Raw genomic sequence first — 25,941 nt, 5'->3', positions numbered from 1 at the left:
GAGACAAAACAGGAAAATGTATTATGCTCTTGGGAAGCCTGCCCATCCTACTGGGTCTTCTGGGTGCAAAGTGGCCACACCAGGGATCCCAAATTTGTAAATGACACATAGCTGAGGGAGTTGGGGAAGACGCTCAGTGTATGTCAAGCAGCAGAAATGATAAAGAGGACTTTATTTCCCAATGGTCAACAAAAATTCTCATCATAGATTGTTTCATGTGCTGTATGGTTTCTACTGTAAGAGTGTTTGAAAGCCACCTAGATGGCTAAAACCAGACCACTCAACTGTCCTGATTGCAATGGAACAGTCCAGATGTACAGAATCCCAAAGGGGCGTGGCTTACATAGGAGGGGTGGGGCTTCATTAGAATAAGTTTTGTTTGGTACATTAGGTTGTGATTTATTTAAAATAAACGGCATGGATTTTGAGCCAGTTTTGCTTGGATAAATATAAGCAGGTATGTAGACGTTGGCTCCTGTTTCCTAAAATAAGAATATTTAGCAAAACTTTTTAAAAAAATATTTTTAATAAAGCATCACAGCATCCTTAAGCAATGGTAATATATTTTTTGTTACATATACATCTTAAAAGAAGCGATATTTTCTGTATAAATATTGGCTCTCACAATCTACTAAGTATAATAGCCTCAAAGCACTGCCTGTCAGAGGTACTCGAATGCCGTCGTTGAAAAATGACTCTTTTATATGTACCTCAGAAAGACAGAATTCTCTGCCAGGTACTTGGAACTGCTCAAATCACTTTCTTTATTTACTAATATGTCACTAGGTGAATTCAGCTCCCCTCCTGTGTTGTTTAACATGGCACCTTAAAATATATGGCACTTAATGCAAACATTGTACCACGGCCTATATCCAGCTGGCTTGCTGCCTCTATGTCACATACTATTTATTATTCCGCAGACACTGTTAAGCTTTGAATAATACAGAACGCCTCTAGGGGAATATTTGAAAAAGGATGGATCCGGTTTGTATACTTTGCACATGAAAGAGGCTGCAATGCTCCTACCACCAAACTCCTTACTGCCTGGCAGTTCCTTCCCTAGACGCAGCTTGTTGCGTGCGGACAGCCTGCTTTTTATTGAAGGAAACATACTAAGAATCATTTTGATGTTTTGCTTATGGCTATTTCATTACAAGTTACAATAATGGGCTATGTAGCAGTAATGTCCACCACATTCTCCTTCCTGGTTAATGTTGGCAGCTGAGCAAGCCGGTCTGTAGTCCTTTCGTTGACTGATGCATTTAGATGGGTATTTGTCAACTCCCACAAGATTATGCCCTTCAGCACATATTTATTTTAAACATGATGCCCTCATTTCATGACATGTAAGAATGTGAGCAAAGGAAGCAGCATATGTGTAGAGATTTGTGTCACCACTAGTGGGAAGTGCTGGGTCTCAAGTTGCTAACGAACAGGTTAGGGACGGAAATACATCTTTGCTATCAAACTATAAGAGGTTTGTGAACCCTGCGGCATTTTCTTAAAATTTTCCAAGGAATAAATTGGTTTGTCACTTTAAAGGGCAATTCAGATGCTACCCATTAAAATAGTGAGTTGTTATTGTTACTGGAAGATTATTAGCTGGAATTTAGAAAAACTTCAAAACTGTCTTCGTGGGTGGTCAGGGCACAGCCGGATTGCATAGGTCTGACAGCAATTCTATATGACAGCTTGTATGGTTTCCTTGTTTTTAATCAGAAACTTTTTTTTTACATAGATGGAATTACTAAATTGCCATTTTATATTTACTCTGCCTCCCACTGTGACATAAAAATACGTTTCTAGTTAACGGGCTTACAATCAGCATTGTGAATTAGGTTTTAAAGAGTGTCTGAGCATTTACATTTGATAGGTAAAGAGGTATTTTAAATAGGAAATGTTTAATTCCAAGGCTGCATCAGACAGTGAGGAGTGAGTGGAACATATTTCTAACAATCCCAAAATGACAGCTCCTATCATTACAAAGTGGGACAGGTAGTTCTCAGACATCCACAAAATCCAGCTACAGTTACTGAGCCATTATTCATTTACATCTGGTATGTAAAACGTATAAGAAAACAGCAGAAAATAACTAACTGATCCGCCTGGTCTTCCCATAGAATGCACATCCTTGTAATAGCATGCCTTTTACATATAAATGGCCAACCTAGGACATTTAAAGGATACAAAATTATACTATAAATAAAAGTTTTGCATGGAGAAGAAGGAGTGAAACGGTATCTGTGATGGCTGTAATGGTCTCACGCAATGTAATGGTCTGACACTGCACTGCTCTCTACACTTACCACTCAGCGCGTTTAAAGCAGGCCATGAGAATGTTGATGCCCACTCGAACTGCCCACTTGCATTGGCACCTGCTTAGCATGTTGAAAAACGCCAAGCGGTAAGTATAATGAGGAACCTTGGTGTATCTGGATAACTGTGCCTGCAAAGCAAACATTTTTGGGGTGCAGTTTTTGCTGCAATCACTGGCTCGCACAGCAGACTTTCAGATACCGAGTGGGGGTGGGGGTGGGAGTCTATTTACTCAAACAGTGCAATGACAATCATTATGCATGGATGCAAATCGCAGCCATGCATAATGAAGTCCTGCTGCAATTTACCATCTCGGGGCTGCTTTGTGAGCTGCACAAACTGTTTTTATTATTTATTGTCAGCCTAACGCTTCCGGTGAATGGAGGAAGTGCAATGCTACGTTCACAGTGAGTCATGAGCGAAGCCGGAGAGACTTCAGCTGGATTCCATTGAAAATTACAGGTACCACTATCCTGAGATGGCATTGTTTTTGCAGCACAAAGCAAGAATTGCAGAACGTCACAGTCCCCATATTTATATATGAGGACTGCTTTAAAAAAACTTTAAATAGGTTATGGCAGGAGAAATCCTTGATTTCTCCTGCCATAAACCCTTTATTAATTGTGCGATAGCCATGTTACTGAGAAAACTGCTGTTTTCTCTGTTTTAATGGCTGATCGCACTTTAATAAATAGGGGCCTGATTCATTAAGGATCTTAACTTGAGAAACGTATTACTTAAGTCTCCTGGACAAAACCATGTTACAATGCAAGGGGTGCAAATGAGTGTTCTGTTTTGCACATAAGTTAAATACTGACTATTTTTTCATGTAGCACACAAATATCAAGTTTAAATTTCAGTGTACAAATAAGCTATCAAGTATTTGACTGCTGCATGAAAAAACAGTCAGTATTTAACTTACGTGCAAAACAGAATACTAATTTGCACCCCTTGCATTGTAACATGGTTTTGTCCAGGAGACTGAAATAAGAAGTTTCTCAAGTTAAGATCCTTAATAAATCAGGCCCCTAGATCCCCAATTATCTTATCAAATACAGCATGTTATAAATTGCTACAAACACTAAATAAAGCAGACACTAGCATACCAACTACAGGATGAATTAAATAAGAAATCCAGGAGGCATGGTAGAGCTGTTGTCTATAGCGCTTAGATCCAATTAAGGGATTTAGGTACAAAAGATGACCAATTGGGAGTTATGTAATAGCCCCAAGTTAAATGCATACATGTATTATTTATTTTTAGTTTGAGTCACCCCAACACAAACTTCCATATATTACTTTTAATTTTTGTCAGATAAGGTGGCTACAACAGAGTACCATACGCCAAGCCTAAAGCAGGGAGTGCCAGCGAATGTGCAAATGTAAGGTGATGTTCCAGTCGATGAAGTACAACCTAGCAGCTGCATGTCTCAAGCTGTAACTACTCCGCTCTTGTGGTGTTTAGTGAGGCTGGTTCATGGCCAGTCACCAGCTAAAGGATCTTGAGAGTTGTAGTTTATTAACGAGCCACAGGTTACATATCCATGATCTAGTACATTACTGTGCACCCAGCTCATGCTACCACATATACTGCTGTAAAAGTGCATACAAATCTGTGAAGTGGGTGAGAGGCCAAAACTAAAGTTCCCTACATCTGTGTAAAGACAAATATGCCAATGTAAACATAAGCTTTTATATCCAAGTATGGATGTCGTATACATCTCTAAATTGTACCGCACATCTGGAACTGCACACATTTTCCTTGCCTTAAAATAGGCAATCTACTAAATAGCATATAAAAATAAATATATAAGAACTAAAAAAAAGAAAAAAAGTTAAAAACACAATCAAATTAACCCCTTTCCATGTCATGTAGAAAAAAAATGAGTTTAAATACTATGGAAACTATGATTTGATTTATTTGTTACTAGGTAAAGTGACTCAGTGATTGCCCGTTGCGTTGTTTTGATGGGCAAACCTAGTTTTATAAGTGTATGAGAGTGGGAGTGAGGGAGCATAGCGGAATGTAACATGGCATAGAGAAGCATGTGAGAAGGAGGATGAGAATATGGACAGTGACCGATCATGACAGCTGAACGGATTGTGGATGAGATCTGTGTTGTGTTTGAGGCAATACTGATAATTTTGTGGATGAAAACAAGGGCTTGTAGTAAACTATAGGAGGGATTTAGTGTAATGTTTGCCTGACATAACTGTGTGTAGCGATATTGGTGCAGAAAGCTGTTGACAGTCTAACAAGTGAGTGTTTAGTGTTGTATATAGAGGGCTTAATGTAATATGTTCTGTGTAATATGGGAGATTGTGTAGAATGAGCTGGGGTATTAATGTGGTTAGTAGAAGTACATAGGGGTCTATTTATAACCCCAGCACTGTAGTACAGCTGCAATTTACTATGCTGGGCTGCTCTGGGAGCCTCAGTATAGAGGTCTCTGGGACCGGAGAAATCTATGATTTGTCCAGCGTTAACCCTTTGATAAATAAGATAAAGTGGTGAAAGAGCCTTTTGCTGGTGTTTACATCAGACTTTTGGCTCTTCACCGCTTGTTAAATAGACCCAATAGTGTATGTGTAAGGGAAAGCTGCCCCTTGCACTGATCACTTTGCCAGCCATAATAGGTGGGCAGCACTCATCATGGACAGGGCTTTACATATTTGGGGCCTGATTCATTAAGGATCTTAACTGAAGAAACTTCTTATTTCAGTCTCCTGGACAAAACCATGTTACAATGAAAGGGGTGTGAATTAGTATTCTGTTTTGCACATAAGTTAAATACTGACTGTTTTTTCATGTAGCACACAAATATCAACTTTAAATTTCAATGTACAAATAAGCTATCAAGTATTTGTGTGCTACATGAAAAAACAGTCAGTATTTAACTTATGTGCAAAACAGAATACTCATTTGCACCCCTTTCATTGTAACATGGTTTTGTCCAGGAGACTGAAATAAGAAGTTTCTTCAGTTAAGATCCTTAATGAATCAGGCCCTTGGTTCTTACTTGGAGTACTACAAGGGTGAGGGTAAGGGAGAGAGGAAATATATATGCAGAGAGGAGAATATAAACTGGAGAGCATGAGTCAGGTGCATCATCACTTGTGCTAATTAAATACAGTCTCCTGATTGGCTCCAGCCACGGATGTCACTAACCATTTTGCTACCTTAGGCAAAAAATTAAATAGCATCTCTCTTGAATTGCCCATAAAACAACAAACATTTTTATTATTACAATTTACATTTTAAATGACCAATTGTGTCACTTTAAACAGAATTAGAAAAACTGCAGAAATAATTAAACAAGGCAATCTTTTTGGCTGTAAATGTCTTAATTCGTTAATTCGCTATATTCTTCTCCCCCCTCAAAACTCGGGGCATATGTCACAATTGCCCTATGACTTACAACCCTGGTTCTAGCTCCATTTTTTTGGTCTTCATCAGTCTCTCACTTCTCGGATATATTAATAAAGATATTGTATAGACAACGGGGGGTTACCTGGAAAGTCCAGCATCTACTTTAGCCACGTTAGACCTGCTTTTGTACAGTAAACACATTTTTCAATGGACAAAGAATTGCCCATTTGTCAAGATGCATACCTCCTAACATTCCAAAATTAAAAATAGGGATTAAATAAGACCTCTGCCCAGGTGTGCCCCAGTTCATCATCATTAAACCAAAATGTTCTTAGCCAATTTGTTCCAGTGAACTACTGGTATGACCTTAATTAAGAACCACTAAACTTAAAATATAAATGTTTTTTATTAACTTCCAAGTAGCTTGTTCAAGGATCAGGCTGTTATTATATTGTTAAAGGAGTCCTGCAGCCTTTACTGACATATGATAATGGTGTATTTATTAAAAAACAAAAAGGATCTGCTTCATATCACTACAGTGCACTTATCTGAATTTATTTTCAATGCAATAGACCTGAATCCTGTCTAATTTAAGCCTTTGGTCTGAAACCAATTTATTTGCGTTTGGTAGCGACTCATCCTGTGTTTTTCTGTTCCTTCTAATCCTGATTTACGAACACTGATAAAAGGAGCCATAATATAGACTTAGATTTATTCCATCTTTCCTCCTTTTTCTTGATATACAACTATGTGAAAATAGTATCAAGCTCAGGTTTCTGAGTTTATCTCGGGGGCTGTCAGTTACGTGAGGCTTTGTTTGAAGGCTGTAAGTGATCCATGAGTAGGTGCTATTGTGAAGAAGTTCTTTTAAGTTTGTCTTTATTCTGTCCTTGTGGCGCTTGGCACATCCAACTGCACACAACAAAGCATAAAGTCTTTGATGGGAGCCATGAGAAGATTCTCACACCTGGCAGGGAAAGTTCTAACCGCTAAACAAAATCGTGCAGTTAGTCAGATATCTACTGCAAAGCAGAGCCAAGAGTGACATGTGAGAGTGGCCTTGTTATGCCTTAAGCTTTTCTCAACTAATGATAAGTAAAGGCCAAGGGTTGTCCTTGTCCAAGCCTTTATGGCACACTGAACACGATGCTCGCTAGGCTAGGGATAGTCATCACTGCCCCTGTGTGCAAAATAACAAGTCAATGCACACAGATGTTAAAATGTTTGTAGTGAAAGCTGTGACTATGTTTGCCATCTGTTTTTAAGGTGCATTTGATTAGGCTCAGGGTACCTTTTTGTCATCAATCTCCATCTCCTGCTCCTGCTTATCCGGATGTCCCCAGTTTTGAAGCGTGTCAGGATAGAACACCCTGTAGCCAATCACATCATCAGAAAGTTCACAGCAGCACAGAGTATTTCTGGCTGTACAGCATTGCAGAATATGTTGGAGCTATATTAAGGATGATAATAATAATAAGTATTTTAGGGGGTAATGGAGACAAATTAGAAGCCACAGGTTGAAAGTTATATAGTGGTTATATGAAGCTTCTGTCAAACAGCTGTAGGAAGAGTGTAGTGTCCAACATACCTCAACGTTCATATCAATGATCCCTATACTACATAATGTAGCATGAAGCTTGGGCTAAACATACAATGGAATCCTACAATATGACATGGGTATGTATCAGAGCATGATGCACTTGCTTAGATGGATTTCATACAGCTCCGGATAGTGATTAAAAAAAGAGCATTCAATCCCTTCAAACATTAGAGCGAGGTTTAGGTGTACTTTGTTATCCTACATATAAATGCTAAACACATGGACAGAAGATATTCTGCTCAGAGAGACTTACTTGTCTGCATATTTACATTTATTAAATATACTGTATCCTGTTTTCATGTAACATAAACTGTCATTTATAGACACAGAACAGTGCCAATTCCTGCAAGAATATCAGTAGAAATGGCAATGCTTGTATTACCAAGCAATAACTATAGGAAGCACACCAGTATTTCTGGCTGTATCTCTAAAGAGAGAGCTGTAAAGCATTGATTGTTGATATTTGATTGAAAAGGGCTTGTAATAATGGAGATTTCATCAGTAACCAGAGGATGAGAACTAGTTCAGCACTTTTTCTAACAGTACGTACAGTAGTTACAGATGAATGTAGTTATTCCTATTCCTGTAAGCAGTCTCATGCAAATGTTACAACATACCAAAGCTTTGTTTTTGAGAAAGCATGGCTACAAAAATGCTAAAAATGTCAATTATCTCTACTTTCCAAATATAAGTTTCAGGGCTAGTTTGACATAACTGGAATCTGTAGACGCACAAACTTTGCACCCTAAGCACACACCATCACCTAGCCACTTTTTTCACCAGTCCTGTCAGAGATATATTGCCAGAAGCCCAGCACTATCATCCTCTGCTCGGTTAAATCATGTCCCTGAGGTATGTCACCCCACCCTGTTGGTACAATATTCCCCCACCACAGGTAAACCTAGTACATCCATTGATTTTGTTTTTTTTAACCCAAATTGTATTTTCTTTCATCAGCAAAGAAAAACGAAACCTACTCATTGAGCAGGAAAAGAACTGCCTCTCAGACTCTGCCGCCCCTAGGCAGAAGCCAACTAAGCCTTATGGAAAATCTGTCTCTAACTAGTGTGCAGAAAGGTCATACACAGGGGGATTTTACAGCCATGAAAGTTGCATTTTATAGTGTTTTATTCTAAATACAGGCCACATAGTGACGCAGTGGAGATCATTTATCCCTAATGGCATATTTTATAAATAAAACACAAACTATAATCTTTGTAACCTCCTTCATAGCGATCAATGATCAGTATTACCCCACTGTAAACACTGTAATAAAAATGGAACAGACAGACATGTACAATGTGCACGTATATGATACTATAATTGTTTTGCTACAGACATTTTACAGTTCAGCTTGTAGTGCTTTAAAATGAGAGCTGTGCGTTTCGTAGCCCTGGAAGTAGAAGCCATAGGCTCAATCACTTAATTCTACCACTAGATGAAATAAAGGCTTTATAGTATCTTGTCTGAACATTCCCATCTAGCCTTCATGACCTTGCAAGAACTAGAATCACAGGTTGATTTAGTGGGTCCTCTGTAAAACATTTTATTCCTCTGTAACATCTCAGTAACAATGACAAGAGTAGCTAATATGAAGGTTCGTGTGTAGAAAAAAAGATTCAACTTGGCTGAGCTGGCAGAAAGACTCTTAGCAGGGTGTAAATGATTATAAAATAATAAAATAATAATAATAATAATAATAATAATAATAATAATAATGTATGAGAGAAATTATAGAGATAAAAAACATTACCTGCAGCAGAAATGTCAGTAAAAGTAGGTTTCATTTTTAACAGCTATGAATAAAAGAACTTGTCCTACAAATTCTCTGAGTCCAAGTGCCCATACTTGTCTGGCTTCCCATCCTACGCACTCAGATCAATGTCCACAGTGGGAGCATATGTCTGTAGCCAAACAGATTATATTATAATATATTATAATAATAAATTACAATTTATTATTATAACATTTAGCTGCGGCATTACCATCATACAATTATAGAGAGTTGTTGGAAAAGTAAAACTAAAAGTAGTTCTATATTTTGTTTTACAGTGCAATATTGGAAAACAAAACAGTGTTTATGTTGTACTGTTGTTGTACTGGTTTAACTAAACTTATTTACAAATATATTTTATACATGTAAAACTATAGTGGTTAAATATGTACCATGTACAGTTGAGAAAACAAACACCCAAAGAAATAACACCATGTACTTTTTTAATTTGCAAGCGATCTTAATCAGTGATGGAGAAAGTGCTAGAACAATGCAAATGTATAAATAATGAATAATAATAATAATAATAATATAACCTTGGTTATATATTACACAGATATTGTATGAATGAAACGGGACAGATAATTTGTTTCAAACCACTTTCCACCAAATGCTTAACAATACAAGGCAGGTCTTGTTGCGCTGAGCATGCTGTCTTGTTTCTGCATTTAAATAACCCTGTTAAAGTATTTGGATGCTGGCAGTCCCTTGTCCTTGTTGTATTTACAAACCGTATCTGGCCCATTTTTTTTCCTTCTGTCATTTCATTATTGCAGAGTTGAGATCACTTGCCATCTGTAGACTCATTTCATCAGCCTCCCTCTTTAGCCTTGGAGCAAGGTCATTTGGGACATGCACATAAACTGAAGCTTCTCACAACTGACAATTCTTTATGTCTTCCTGTAAATCCGCTCGCTCATTTCAAATAATTTCACCCCTTCAGTTTCCTTTTTGGTAAAACACATACAGAAACACATTAACGAGGAGCAGAAGTATTTAGGCAAGAGGCTGGCAGAGCAATTAATGGTGTTTATTTGTAGATAACTGAGGCATTTCAAGTTTTAGCTTTGGAATCTTCTGTAGTTTCACGTGATTGGTCTGTTATTAGCTATGGGTCACAGAACAAGACCCCCTTCCACATTAACATATGCTCCAAAGTCATCTGTATTCCATCAAGCACAACAAAAACTGCAGTCAGTGCACAAAAATACCAGCTGAAGATTCTGCCCCCACAGAACACCGGGTTCTAATAGAAGTATGTATGTACATATGTAACAATACTAAGCGGTGGGTGGTCTGATTAGAGAGGCTATCGCAGGCTTACTGATTCTATCCTGCATTGCAACCAGGCGCCCAGAATGTTGTTCACAAATGTCTGCGCTTTATAGTGGTTAATGGGAGTTTCAGCTTCATTTTCAGCAGGACCTGGCTGCCTTCTATCTGGGTTGTCTATTGATTTTTGCAAGCCCAGATAAAAAGACCTTCAGAAGACTCGTCGCATGAAATACACAGAGCAAAAACAGGAATTACTGTTGCAACCAGGCAAAATATTTATCCTTTAAGAATAAATCTATAAATCCACAAGAAATATAAATCTATTGCTATTGCATTCAAAAAAAGGAAAATAATGTGAGACTGCAAGCAGTTACTCTCTAATATACTGCATACAGTTTCACTGTCCAGCACACAGGATTTTCCAGCTACTTTTCCTGACCAATCTAGTTTTAGTTCTTTGGTGTTTGGGACACAGGGAGATGACACTGGGATTCAAAGTAGGATCCTCAGCAAGTCTGTTATATAGTCATGAGATTTCATGATAACACCCTTTAGGAATGCAATGCCAAGTGTGACACTGGTGTGTCACTTATCCAAGTGTCTACAGCAGACAATTGTTTACAGACTGCACAGTGATCTAATAGATTAGTCCAATTTGCACACAATGCACCTCATTTACGGTGCACTCCCACTGCCACCAGAAACTTTGCCTAATGTAAAACATAGTCGCCTACTTTCCCGGAATGTCCAGGAGACTCATGAATTTCTGGGAGTCCTCCCGCACTCGTAGGAGAGCAGGGCAACCTGCCGCAAGCAGCATCCTTAGTTAGTTAACAGGGTGGGAGCGGGGCTTAGTGACGCAATTCTTGTGTCATTGTGGCCCCGCCCCTTTTGGACTAAGGTAAAATTGTGATGCCTGCTTAGGGGGTGGGGCCAAGTGACACAATTTGGCGAGCCCCGCCCACACATGCCCACCTGCCCCCGGGATCTAATAGTGCACACCAACTAAAAGTTTGTAAGCATGATGTAAAACAAAGCTTCAAGAAAACGTAAAAGTACTACCGGAAGGTACAAATCATATCCCACAAAAAGTCCTTTTGCTCTCTCAGTGAAAAGGATTGTGTGCTCCTCTGCACAGCAAGAAACGCCTATAGATATGTGGCCAATCCCCCCCACCATCTCAGTAATCCTGCTGAGGAACATGAACTTTCATTTTGCACTGCTCCTCAACTTGATCACCGGTGCACCTATGCCGTACTTGGCAAATAAGGATCTCGCTCCATCCAAGCACTCCCATCAGCTGGTCCAAAGTTATGCTCTTCCACAAAAACCTCACAATATTGGCTTGCTGCGAATTAGGGCATTGGGGCATTGTCACTCCACTTTGGGCCCTGGTCAATGTGTTCTCCACTATTCCAAAACACCAACAAATAATGCAAATGTAACTATAATAAAAAAAACATATTAAATATACTTACAATAAAAATATTCCAGGACATGTTCTGGTCATATTGTTTATGATCCTATATACAGTATATAATCATAAACAATATGTCAACATAAGTGCAAATACTTATTGTGCACCTTTTAAAATGTTAACTTTCATTGACACAATTCAAAAATGCATCAGGAGACTCCTCCCATATGCAAATGAGTAATGTTTGTTTGTTTTAACAACTAAGCTTATATACCCAATGTACACCAATGTATTTTTGAAAGTTGTTGTTAAAAGTATTAGTTTCTAGAGCTGCAAGCTACAGATCAGCAGAGAATATGCTGGTGGCAGGCCGATGAGTTACACCCGGTGACATCATGGCTTTTCCTAACAAGATGAATGTTGTTAATCAAATCCTGCACCCTTCAAAGCCTACTTGTAATTCTTTCCAGGTTCAACAATGACCTCCATTGATTAATGGGATCCCACAAGCAAGTATTAACAAGGTTATCATTCTGTAAGTATATTGTCTGTTACAGACTCCATCACAAGGAAACCCCGCAGTCAACAAATCATTAAAGCAGTATACACTAAAGGTGCCCATACATGCTGATGGCCATTTTACATGTAATTGGACACATATCACAGAGATTATAGACTAAAAAAAAACACAGCAAATCCCAATTAACATCTGATAAGGATTTATGAGGTGTCGGTATTGAATCCTGATGGATGGTAAATGTGGTAGGAGGATGACCGCCTCCCACTGTGTATGCAGCCATCATCCCACCATGCTAATGGCGCACTGTTGGATCCAGCCATGTAAATGAGGTCCACTGTGTGTACAAGGCAGGTGCACTTTCCTTTCATTACTGCTTCGGGCATATATTGTTACCCACTACACATAAGTGGCCTTAACAGCATTCTGTTTAAGCAGCCCAATCCCAGGGCTTGGGTGTTGTAAATGTCATGGAAACTGGACACTCCTACTGTATTCGGTCGCTGGCGGTGCCAGTAAAAAAACACATTTGCCTCCCAACAATGTTGGGGGGCAAATGTGTGAGTACCACTAAAGTGAACTGCCATTGAAATACATAAAAAAGCATAAAAAGTGTTAAAATCTTAAAATATGTTTTCTTGAAAGAAACACGCCCCAAAAATCCAATCTTTCACCAATTCATTAACACCAACATATTTCCATAAGAGAAAATATTCATCAAATACGCTGTCCAAGTAAAAAAAAACAAAAGACAGAAATCCCTATCAGATGACAATAACTGCTCCTTACGGAACCTCGCCAGGATATGACATTGTTATCAATTAACTGGGAGAGTCAATACCAGTTCAGCCAATCACAAGAGGCCATTGTAGTGTGGGAAACTACTTGTTTATTGACTGTGCAGGTATTGACCCTTTCATTCAATTTTAAACAATGTCATTTTGCAGCATCAACTGTTATCTTTACATTAGTCTTAGAAAAGCTTAATAGATACACTTCCTAAGATTCTGTTCAAATATGATGTATCTGTAAGGGATATACTATATGTACATCTGCATCTTCATTACTGTACTAAACTTATACATGCACACCCTTGATCCTCCTCTATAGGAGAAATAGGACACAACTGCTTCTATGCGTAGCTACAAATACAGCCTTTTTTTACGCATGCGTAGTGTGGCAAGTCACATTTGTATGTCCTGTAAATGGACGTTCATCTCTTAATGAGACCCATGGTCTGCAACTGCTTTAAATTTTGCACATTGAGTATAAAGTGGGGGGAAATTGCCAACACTGTACAAGAAGCCAACTTGTAACTCAAAAATTGTAAACAATATATTAATTAAAATAAGTATTTCAATTATAGAGCTTGCATAACAAAATAAGCTTGAGGCTTCACACACAGACGTAGCAGTCAGGACATAAGTGGATTACTGGCTATTGTTTTTCATAACCAAACAAGTCGAGGGACTAACCAAACGACCTCAAGCAGCATCTCCTGTTGAACTTTAAGCTTATTTTTTTGATTATCTGTGCTCTATCACTCCAACACTGATTTTAATTCATAAGCAATAGGAATATTGTATTAATAAGAATACATGTGAAATAGGCAGGGAAATTAGTTAAATCACTTGGTTCCACAGTTGCCTTCTTTCCCAGAATGTCCAGGAAACGAAGTAATTTCTAGGATTTTTGCCGGACTCCCAGGAGTGCACCCACCTGCCCACTTCACTAGTAAAGTGGGTGTTGGACGGGACTTGATGACATGATTCACAGCGAATCATGTCACCCTAACTCCAACAACTCTGCGTGATGACGTATTACGCAATGGGAGGCTGGGTTGTGATAACTCAATTTGAACAGTTACCCCAGCCCCCTCCCGCTCCAGGATCTCTGAGATCCCGGTGGGGAGCTATGAAATGTTGCCAAGTATGCTTCTCTGTTGTACAATTCATGTGCTTATGTGCAGACTTCTTCAACTTTACATAAGAAGGAGCTTATGCATAGCGAACAAGAAGCACAAATTCATTGACTTGTCAGTGTTCCCTGTACAGCGCAAAGCCTATCAATTCACTAGAAACCAGTGACATCATTGAAATATAAGTCACTAATGTTTAATGCCTCTGTGAAATCACCAGTGTCTTGTGAATCCAGTGGCATGGCTCTACAATGTAACAAAAATAAAAAATAAATAAATTTAAAACTAAAAATTTAAAAAAGAAATGATAAAGGCTGCACATACAGTATGTCATACAGAGCCTGGCATCCGGTCTAATCCATTTTATTCCCTGCGAAACATAAAATCCAATTAATCTTCCAGTTTAAAAGGTAGCTGAACTGTGCATTTAAATAGGTTTTCCCCAGGGGAAGGAGAATGAGTAAGCTTGATAGCTGAAGAAAAAATAAATAAATTAGGTCATCAAGCTTAGTCCGTCTTAAACCTCTGTCGTAGGCTTATCACCTAACAAATGTGTTATATAGCATTATTAAGCACACATTTGAGAATAATTTTCTAGATGAGCTGGGCTTTTTGTTCTTTGGCAGCAACAAAAAGAGGCAGCACCCATTATCATTAGCCAATCAGTAGCCTGCAAAATGTAGAACTAGCCCAATATTTACATCATGTTCCCTCTGTATTAGCAGAAAGCAATGCATACTGCCTAATATACAGTATAGTATCCAGGGCACAGTCTGTACTTGTCACAGCTACAAAGCCGTATTTGTAATATATAATCCCATGACCTTTGTTTCCACTCCTTGCATTTCATTTTGCTTACATTTCCAACACTTTAGCTAATTAAATCAGAGTTGGAGAAGACCATTTCAACATTGCCATTTTGAACAAATATTCAAGAGAAAGCAGCCTATCACGTCTCTATGGCATAATGACATCACTGAGGTACCAGGCAACGTACTAATGACTTCATAAACTGCATTCTTGCGAATATTTATCGAGCCCACAAAGGGGCTTCCCACACACACATACAAAGTTACTAGTGACGTTCATAAATTGTGTTACACTATACAGTGCGCACTGTGTGTTTTATAAATAATTCAACTATTACTTCAGTCTGGTAAATTGAAAATTGGAGTTCAGAATGTATAAGATCTGCAATACGCTAAACATCAATAAACAGGAGGTCAACAAAATCCAAGGTTCATTTCCAAGCCTATAAAACATTGTATATAGACAGTGCAATATTTAATGTGACAGCAATTACTGTCTGAACTCTGTGCTAAATAATGTGCTTATAAAACAAGCAATGGAGTTGAGAATAATACAAGTAACATTTCCTAAGTGCTCATATGATTAGGTAAGCGCTTGTTTGACTGGAAGGTCTGATACACTTGGCATGTATGACATGGAATGCTGAGGATTTGCCAAAAGTTAAATGGTAAGGGTTGTTTGTTTTTTCCTTTCTGCAGATTGGTAATCTAAAATCACATGTGTTACTAGCTTTGTTGGATTAAATGAATTCTACCCTTTTGTTTTAAATGTCACAGTGTCTTAGCTTCTAGGCTACTTTTTCCATCTAATCACTAACTGTGCCTATAAAGAACGAATGCAAATTTTAGATTTCTGCAAACTGTAAATTGGTTACATTGTAATTAAGTAAATATACATGTTGTTAGGAATTGGGACAGGAATGAACGTGGCCAGAATAATATTACCTAATAGTACAGTGCGGTGTAATAGGTTGGCGCTTTATCAATTATGGATAGTATATTATTTAATTATAAACTATTTAAACTGGTGAAGCTTCATTACATACAACAATCAATAATTACAAATAACTAGAATGAAGAACCCCAATTTATCGACCCTGATATATCATGGATATTTATACACTTTCAATATTTAAAGCATGCTAATTGTAATAATCTAATTACATACACACAATGTCATTAATTCCATAAATAATTACTGGATGGTGTTATGCCGTACCTATAATAGTCTAAATACTCGGTAACAGAAAGATACAACGTGACAGAAACAACAACATACGTCCGTATGCAAAACAAAAACCAGTTGGAGCTGGTCAGTCTGGAGGACTTTTATCATCCTTAATAATGTGCAATTGCATTTAGCACAACTGTGTATGTGGTTCCTTGGTCATACCCAACAAATCATACATTTCATCATCATCATCATAATTTATTTATGTAGCGCCAACATATTCCGTAGCGCTTTACAATTGGGGACAAACATAGTAAACTAATAAACAAACTGGGTAAAACAGACAAAGAGGTGAGAAGGCCCTGCTCGCAAGCTTACAATCTATGGGACAATGGGAGTTTGACACATGAGGCTAAGGCCAAGTCTACATTTTACATTTCGGCCCAGCCAGGCAGTAAAGGTAAAAGTGACTCATAAGCTAAATGATCCTGTCACACAACAATGTTGGTCAGGGGGTAGTTGTCTTGTGTGAAATTGTGTAACGGGCGGTAATAGGGTAAGGTAGTGAGGTTAAGATGGTGGTTGAGGAATATTATAAGCTTGTCTGAAGAGTTGGGTTTTCAGAGAACGCTTGAAAGTTTGTAGACCAGAGGAGAGTCTTATTGTGCTAGGGAGTGAATTTCATAGAGTGGGTGCAGCCCGAAAAAAGTCCTGTAACCGGGAATGGGAGGATGTAATGAGTGTGGATGAGAGACGCAGATCTTGTGCAGAATGGAGTTGCTGAGTTGGGAGATATTTTGAGACAAGAGAGGAGATGTATGTTGGTGCAGCTTTGTTGATGGCCTTGTATGTTAGTAAAAGTATTTTATATTGGATTTGGTAAAAAACAGACAACCAGTGTAGAGACATACAGAGTGATTCAACAGAGGAATAACGATTTGCAAGGAAAATCAATCTTGCAGCAGCATGCAAAATAGATTGTAGGGGTTTGAGTCTGTTTTGGGGAAGACCAGTAAGGAGTCTTAAATTTACTGGTTTGTCCTGGTAATTGTGTACACTCATTGCACAATGTGCTCTGCCTAGTTGCACGTTACCTCTTTATTTTGAACTTTTCAGGACTTTTCAAAATGCACTCCTCTCTGGGCTCATGGTAAGGGTAATGCTGTCTTTATGTCGTACACTGTCATATGTGTTTACTTCATGTTTTCATTTACATTGGATTAACCAAGAAGAACTTTGCACTTGCTCTATGCAATGCACTAGTTTAGAACATGCCTCACAACTGTTCCTATTAAGATACAAAAGTAACTTAAGTGATGAAATGCGTCAGTCTACAGTGCGATACCATGGGGCCACCTGTGATCTTATTCTTATCGTTGGACCGTCTACTGCTGTCTCACCTCTGAGGACAATTACAATGTGTGGCCAAGCCATGTGAGTACTGAACGGTAGGGCATATTAAACAGCCGTAAGAATCCACTCCAATTCAAATACACTTAAATTATAACACAGATATAAAGTGATCCGGTGTCTGATGGTACGGACAGATACAAGTATAAGGCTGATATCATTTCTACGGGACAAATGGGGGTTCAACACAGGAACAAACGCTGGAGCAAGGCTGAAGACCTAATACTCTGGCACTAGACATGTGTCAGAGGCTGCCTTATATACCCTAAGGTGCCTCCAGATAGGGTTAGGGAGATTTTGGCGGTAAAACATGCTGGCTGCAGACAGGTGAGCTATGCAACAGGACGTGGTTGCTTGGAAGATGTCAGTGCGGAGACGGTGCCTGACAACTCTCTTGCCACTGGAAATTTCTAATTGGCAGACTGCTGTGAGTATCATACTTGTGGATTATTTTTACCTCCACATTTCATATACCCGGTATGAGTGGATCACCTTGAAGCATGAGCATTTTGCCGGGAGCTAGAGGCATTCGTTGGTTATGGTATAGGAGTCTAGGTTGGGCTTCATTGTTAAGTACACTGTCCCTGAGCGAAGCCAACTTTGGGCGTCCAGAAGTGCTAGTTGTTCATTTGGATGGCAATGACATGCACCTTATGGAGGCCTCTCCCTTTCCATAGTATGAATAGAGGAATGTCTTTGGCCAGGCAAGGGAAAGTTGCCCTGTGTTGCCTTGACGATTTCTATTAAACAATTACATTCCAATAAGTAATGTAACTAAGGGAGGAGGAGGGATCTGCTTCTCATGTACATTTAGTAGGCAGACAGAATAGAGAAATACATTAGGTGATCTTTGACTTTGGCAAAACAAACCTTAAAAGGAAATGAAACCTGAAATAGTTTATTTGCTGCCCCAAAACAATACTTCCCAAGGCATGTGCCTTGTATTAGCCTAGGTATAACTGTATATACACACAGTATATATACACACATTATATATACACACATTTTATATATATATATATATATATATATATATATATATATATATATATATATATATATCTAGGTATATCTATCTATCTATATATATATATATATATATATATATTACACAGACACACGTAAACACACACGGTTGTACCTAGGGTAATATGAGGCGCATGCCTAGGGCAGTGTTGTTTTTATATATAAAACCTTGCAGGCAACTTTTCCTTTATAGCCAGCTCCATGTCACCTATGAACAAAAAGTGTTTATTATGATCCAAGTTCTCACCCAGCAACCTCTGAAAAACACTCCTCCCCAGCACATCTAAAGCAGCAGGGTGTTTGGAGAAAACCAGTAATCCTTTGCAAAACACTGCCACATATTTATGGGAAGACACAGCTATAGACATAGGCTACGAGAAAATGTACAAGTCTCTTCCACAGGGTGGACTTGGAAACTATTTTAGGAATTTGATCCTGCTTATGTCTGGAAATCTTGGAAGAAGATTCCTCTGCCTGTAAACAGTTGCCTCACTATTGGGAACCCATGAAAAATGTAATTAACTCGTTCAGGTTCATGTAAGTATAACAGATTTCATGTGTGAAACTAGCATTAAACATTCAGAGAAACAGCACAGCTAGTATAATAGTTATATACCAATGAAATAAGGCAGGGTTAATATTCCTATTCACTAGACCATATTAGAACGGTGAAGGTTTATCACCATTATTGTATCTCAGTCATAGTGGGACAGACTGCTGAATATAGAATTTGATAACAGAGACAAAGCACTCAGCCTGTGGCCCATCCAGTCTGCTCTAATCCTTTCTGATTTCAAGCCAATCTGAAAAGAATTAAAGCAGAAGTTTCATTGAGTGTTACGTAAAGCACATAAGGTCCGGTTCTGCTGCTAAGCTTAAGTGGTGAGTGACAGCATGAGCGTCCATTTTGGCTACAAACACAGGTGGCCAAATATGACTTGATCTGTCAATTTTTGTTGCACAGCCGGATTTCTCTTCTGGATCCACTGTGGCCTGTTTGTGTGGTCAAACCGCATTTAACAGTGTGTCCGATATTGATCGGATGGATCACAACATCATTAGCGCCACTAATTCTGCAACGCTGCACAGAGAACTCTGAGTGAGTCACTCCCTGCCCCACTGGAACTAAATTCCCTAACACACACAGACATACCAAAAAAGACTAAGGACAATTTTAATAGCAACCAATTAACCTACTAGTATGTTTTTGGAGTGTGGCATTAAACCGGAGCACCCGCGCAGACCCACGCAGATACGGGGAGAACATACAAACTCCACACATACAAGGCCATAGGTGGGAATCAAACTCATGACCCCAGTGCTGTGAGGCAGAAGTGCTAACCACTAAGCCACCGTGCTGCCCCCAATCACACTGCATTGACAAATTTCCTGACATTAACAAATATTCTAGCATGTGTGGCCAGCTTTATAGGCCATTTATTTACTTTGTAAGATTAATGTAAAAAAAACTTTATTATGCTGAAATGATTATACATTTTATTTTATACAATAAAAAGCCTGCAGCCCTCCTCCCTCACTCCAGACATCACTATCTACATACAGGGCCGGATTTACCACTAGGCAACCTAGGCAATTGCCTAGGGCCCAGTGGTCCCCAGAGGGCCCTCCCAGGACCGGCGGTGAGACCAACCTTTAAAAATGGCCCTTTACTTATGTGCCAGTGCTACATGCTTGTCCCCTGAGGCTAAAGTCTGCCAACCAGCCCCTGAATAGAGGTATATGTTATGCTAAAAACTATAGTGCTATGGATTTTTTCAGGAAGGGGGCCCCACACCAGTATCTTGCCTAGGGCCCCATGAGGTCTAAATCTGGCTCTGTCTACATCCGTTGGCTGCATCAATAACACTACTAGTACCTACTGTTTACTTTTAAGATTCTCCTTATGGTTAGCAGAACGCCTGAGGACCCTTGGTGGCTCTACATGGCTGTAATGTAGGTTATTTGGGACTACTAGGAGAAGTTTCCTTTAAGCAGATATATATATCTAACAATAGCAAATATGCATAGTAGATCCTGCAAAGCTGTAAAGGAACATTGACATTACTGGACACTGCATTTTAATGATAATTGTTTTTTATTTTTCAATTATTTGGTAGTTTTAGATGCACTTTACCTGTTTAATAAATATATGAGTTTACATGCTGCCTGATATTCACGCATTGTTAGGATTACATGCAGATTCTGCACTGCCCATTAACCCCAAGAAGGCAGCAACAGGTGTGACCTTCACAAGAGAGGTTGGTTTGAAAGTTGTATTTTTGTGCTACACACATCCAAGCATAGACCTCTAATTTAATATATTACCCAATAAGAATAGCTGCCAATGAAGGTGCCCTGTCGCATTTCACCGTACCAAAGGTCACTTTCATTTGGCTTCTTGTGATTTGTATCAAGAGTATCTTCAATGACAGATAATTGACAGTGGTAATAATCTCACAATAAATAATATTTATTTGGAAATCACACACTAATATTATATATATATATATATATATATATATATATATATATATATATATATATATATATATATATACATACATATACACACACACACACATATATATATATATATATATATATATATATATATATATATATATATATATATATATATTATATATGTATATCATCGGTATCCATTCACTTGCTTTAAGTTCATTGGATACATATATGTATTAATTGAATATGTATATCATTGCTTATATAAATCATCTATCCACATTCACATTTTTGCAAAGTATCCAAGAATAAAAGTTTCTCCTGCACTAGGCTTTTTCTTATGCTTGTCCTTTTAGCTTAGTGAAGATGTTTACAGAGTAGACAATGTGAATGAAACTATGTGTCTCACAGACATAACTTCACACTGTTCTCTAAAACTGTGTGTGCTGGCAGAATAATACCCTCATCAGGAGCCATTCATTGTAATGTAGAACATTTCAAATGTTTGACAAATGCCCTTATGTTTTGAAAGGATTAAAAATATCAGTCTAAAACGGTTAACTGCTCATATCGAGGTTCCAGGATCGACCTATACACTACGTGTCTCTCTCTCTTCTACTTACAATATAGTTTACAAGAGGTAGATTGTGTATTGTGTCTCTGGAACCCACCAGATTAATAATGAAGATAAAAAGGCACCAGCTGATATAGAAGTGGCAATGGGAGAAATCAGTAAAAATTATATATATATGAAAAGAGTTTTGATGGTGCTCTAAAGTTATCCGATTTCAAAAAAAGCAATGCCTATGTACTCACATTAGGTGAATCATCATCATCCTTTAATTATATAGCACCACTTATTCTGCAGCGCTGTACAGAGAACTCACTCACATCAGTCCTTGCCTCAATAGACTAGGGTTAATTTGATAGCAGCCAATTAGCCTACTAGTATGATTTTGGATTCTGGGAGGAAACCAGAGCACCCAGAGTAAATTCACGCAAACACATGAAGAATATACAAACTTCACACAGATAAGACCATGGTTGGGAATCAAACTCATGGCCCCAGTGCTGTGAGGCAGAATTGCTAACCACTAACCCATCGTGAATGGCACATGACCTCTCCTCGAAATGTATGGGGTACTCAAAATGGAGCAAAAACGAAAGTGATCTGGATTATTCCAAATCCTAAGCATTCTGAATAAAAGTTACCAATCCTGTATTATTCTGTGGCCCCATAACCTGATGAAATAGTGCTATTCCTATCTCGTCAAGGCCTAACACTCTCCACTTTATCTATTACTGCTATTATCTCTTTTCCAAAAATACATTTCCTTCCAAATCAATATTAAAATTGCATAATAAAGCACGAAATATGTTAACAGACTCATTGTCTGAGATTTTCACTTCATTTCCAAGTTAAGAATGATTCATTAAAGAACCTCCCACAGTTCTGTACCAATCTCTTAATCTCTGCATATTGCCCAGACTGTACACTCTGCTTTTTCGGTATAAAATATTCATGGTTGAAGACCGTAGATTTGGTTCTGCTATTGCACTATTGGACCTGAAGTGCAGTCAACGTGCTATTCTGTTGTAATTACAGGGAACTGCATAATGACGAATAAATTGCTATTAAATAATTTGAAAACAGCATTAAGTCTTTCAGTTCCCTTTCTTTTAATCTCCAAAGATATTCCCCTCACTGCCAGCCTATTTGCACATATATACCAGACACAAATATTCTTATTACATAGCCAACTGCCCAGATGAAGTGTGCTTAGTGTTTCAGTACATGCAATATGGTACTTTAAACTTCACCTATTAAAAACTACATTGATCATCATCATCACCATTTATTTATATAGGGCCACTGATTCTGCAGCGCTGTACAGAGAACTCATTCACATCAATCCCTGCCCCATTGGAGCTTACAGTATAAATTCCTAACATACACACACAGACAGAGAGAGACTAGGATCAATTTTGATAGCAGCCAATTAACCTACTAGTATATTTTTGGAGTGTGGGAGGAAACCGGAGCACCCGGAGGAAACCCACGCAAACATGGGGAGAACATACAAACTCCACACAGATAAGGCCATGGTCGGGAATTGAACTCATGACCCCAGTGCTGTAAGGCAGAAGTGCTAACCACTAAGGCACTGTGTCTTCCTTTATGATAGAAAAAGGTTATGTGTTAAATGCAAGACAGACACAGTATAAAAAGTATATGAATAAGAATAGCTGCCTTAAATACACAATAATGTACTTTTTCATACATGTTGCATGCTTATAGAGATATATTTTGTGATTGAGGCAGAATATAATTTAGTGGGTTTTTTATTTTATTTACCAAGGGTTAGAGTTGACTGCACACATACAGATCCTTTTGTGTGTCATGAGAACCAAATGACCATATGTATGTTCAGTTTGATGACAGATCATCATCATCATCTATTTATATAGCGCCACTAATTCCGCAGTGCTGTACAGAGAACTCATTCACATCAGTCCCTGCCCCATTGGAGCTTACAGTCTAAATTCCCTAATATAGACACACATTCACACACAAACATAGACAGACAGACAGAGAGGGAGAGACTAGGGTCAATTTTGATAGCAGCCAATTAACCTACCAGTATGTTTTTGGAGTGTGAGTGGGAAACCGGAGCAACCGGAGGAAACCCACGCCAACACAGGGAGAACATACAAACTCCACACAGGTAAGGCCATGGTCGGGAATCAAACTCATGACCCACAGTGCTGTGAGGCAGAAGTGCTAACCACTAGGCCACTCTGCTGCCCAATATGAGGCTATAGCACCTGTTAGTGTAGGTGTACACCAGTTCAATCTCTTATCAGACAAGACAGATTTTCACACTGCAGTTGGATAACGTGCTACCAACTTTATACATTCATCATCAACATCATCATCAACATTTATTTATATAGCGCCAGCAAATTCCGTAGCGCTTTACAATTGGGAACAAACATTGATAAGACAATACTGGGTAATACATACAGACAGAGAGGTAAGAGAACCCTGCTCGAAAGCTTACAATCTATGGGATTTCCAGTCTTTGTTGTGTGCTCATTGTCACTGCATCTCCACTGTTAGACAAAAGTCAATCACAAAAGAAATACAGCCACATCTCCCAAAACTTAGACCCCTCTCCTTATCTAACCAGGCTGCTCCCTGATTCACCTTACCACATACTTGCCCACATTCCGGGAGACTCCCGAATTCCGGGTCTCCCAGACTCCCAGGAGAGCAGGCTAGTCTCCTGCATCCTGCAATTTAGCAGCCAGAATGACGCATTTTGCTGTGTATCGCAACATTTTGGTCCCGCCACCAGCGTCAAAATATTGAATTTGTCACGGGGTGGGGCCAAAATGACCCGATTGACTGCACCCTGCCCCCCTTCCTCCCACCACGCCCCCTATCCGGAATCCCCATTTTACATGTAGCCACACCTTTATCCCCAAAACATTCCCAGGACTATTCTAAACCTCAAAAACGATTTTTTTTTTAAAAAACTATTTTTTTTTATTTAAAAAAAATAAATTAATTAAAAAAAAGAAAAAGTCTTTCCTGTCACTACTTCCCTTATTATTATGTATGTTTCTTATTTTGCTTTCATACCCAAAATTTCAATAAAAATTTAATTTCTTAAAAAAAAAAGAAGAAGAAAAAGACTTTCTGGAGATGTGTTAGATATGGAGGGCAGTCTGAAGATGAAATGGATTCAAAAGGAATACTGGATAAACCAATTTGCAAATGTCTGCTATAAAATAAATGTTTCTATTTTACTATGTTAAGAAAGCAAAATATTCTGCAGAATGAACACAGAATTAGTCTATTCAATGAGAACAGTAAACAAAGAACAGTTTTTCCCTTTGTGAGCTGTCCTGGGGAGGATTCAGTACACCAATGAATTAAAGCTGCACAACTTGAATGTAGAATATGACATACTTCATTTCTTTTTGTGATTGTAAATACTGGGAAAGTCACAAACAACTGGCCAAAGAAGCCTTTAGCATCCTGGTGTTGCACAATGTTTCGCGTAGCTGTAACAATATTGGATCTGGTGTAGGTGGCGCTACACTGGGAGAAGGAAAAGGACAGAACAATAACAACAGCTGCAATCCAATTAGATGTGACTCCCTCTCAGTGTCCTGAGCAGTCAGTCTAAATCAGCTTGGTGCCTTTCTTCCTTCAGCCGTCTGGTGTCTGCCCCGGACTCAGGAAAGGAGCCGTCTACCCAGTTCATCCTTGCAGCCAGAGGCCCTTCCCAGCCACTGCTTCCAAGGGAAGGAGGACTTGGCTGTAGCTACAGATCAAAGCACCAGAGCCTGAACAAGAACAGCACTTGGAATAATTTCTTTAATCTTCATCTCTTCTATCATTTGACTATAAAAGGGTTAAATGTTTGCTGTAAATGTGATTCATTTTTGGAGTGTGTATTTAAATCAGTTTTAACTAACCAATACATGCTTTATTAGGCTTTCACTGACTACAAGAGTATAAATGAGTTTTATGATTATAGGGTCAATATACTGAAATACTTTCGTAATGCACTTGGGGTTATTTGCTAACATACATTCAAACTTACATTGTGCTGTAACTCATAAAAGCCAATCAGCAAATAGAGTTGGTTGTTCTGCGGCAAGTAAACTTGGGGCTATTTAATGCTTTCATGCTAGAATTATCATTTTTAGGAGAACTGTACATTTTTCATAATAATTTCAATATAGCACAGATCGTAGGGATCATGAGTCATTACTACTTGTATTTGATATTTTAGGGTACCTTTTCGTTTCAGCAAGATAAAAAGGACACATTTACATGTTATTGCTCTGTGAGCTTCACTT

General features: G+C 38.5%; 1 protein-coding gene across 2 annotated transcripts in view; it reads right to left on the bottom strand.

Moving 5' to 3' along the window:
* The window catches only part of MAMLD1 (mastermind like domain containing 1), a 148,275-nt gene that overhangs the window by 6,922 nt on the left and 115,412 nt on the right, over positions 1-25,941 (bottom strand). Inside the window, exon 3 of one of the 2 annotated variants that reach the window (XM_075184246.1) lies at positions 6,978-7,136. The exons of the other annotated variant lie outside the window; for it this stretch is intronic. Within the exon in view, the coding sequence (XP_075040347.1) occupies positions 6,978-7,136 (159 nt within the window). The remainder of the gene's footprint in view (positions 1-6,977; positions 7,137-25,941) is intronic. 2 annotated transcript variants of the gene reach the window in all.

This window comes from Mixophyes fleayi, chromosome 9 (genome assembly GCF_038048845.1).
Source record: "Mixophyes fleayi isolate aMixFle1 chromosome 9, aMixFle1.hap1, whole genome shotgun sequence".
NCBI lineage: Eukaryota > Metazoa > Chordata > Amphibia > Anura > Limnodynastidae > Mixophyes > Mixophyes fleayi.
This window is presented reverse-complemented; position numbering and strand designations above follow the sequence as displayed.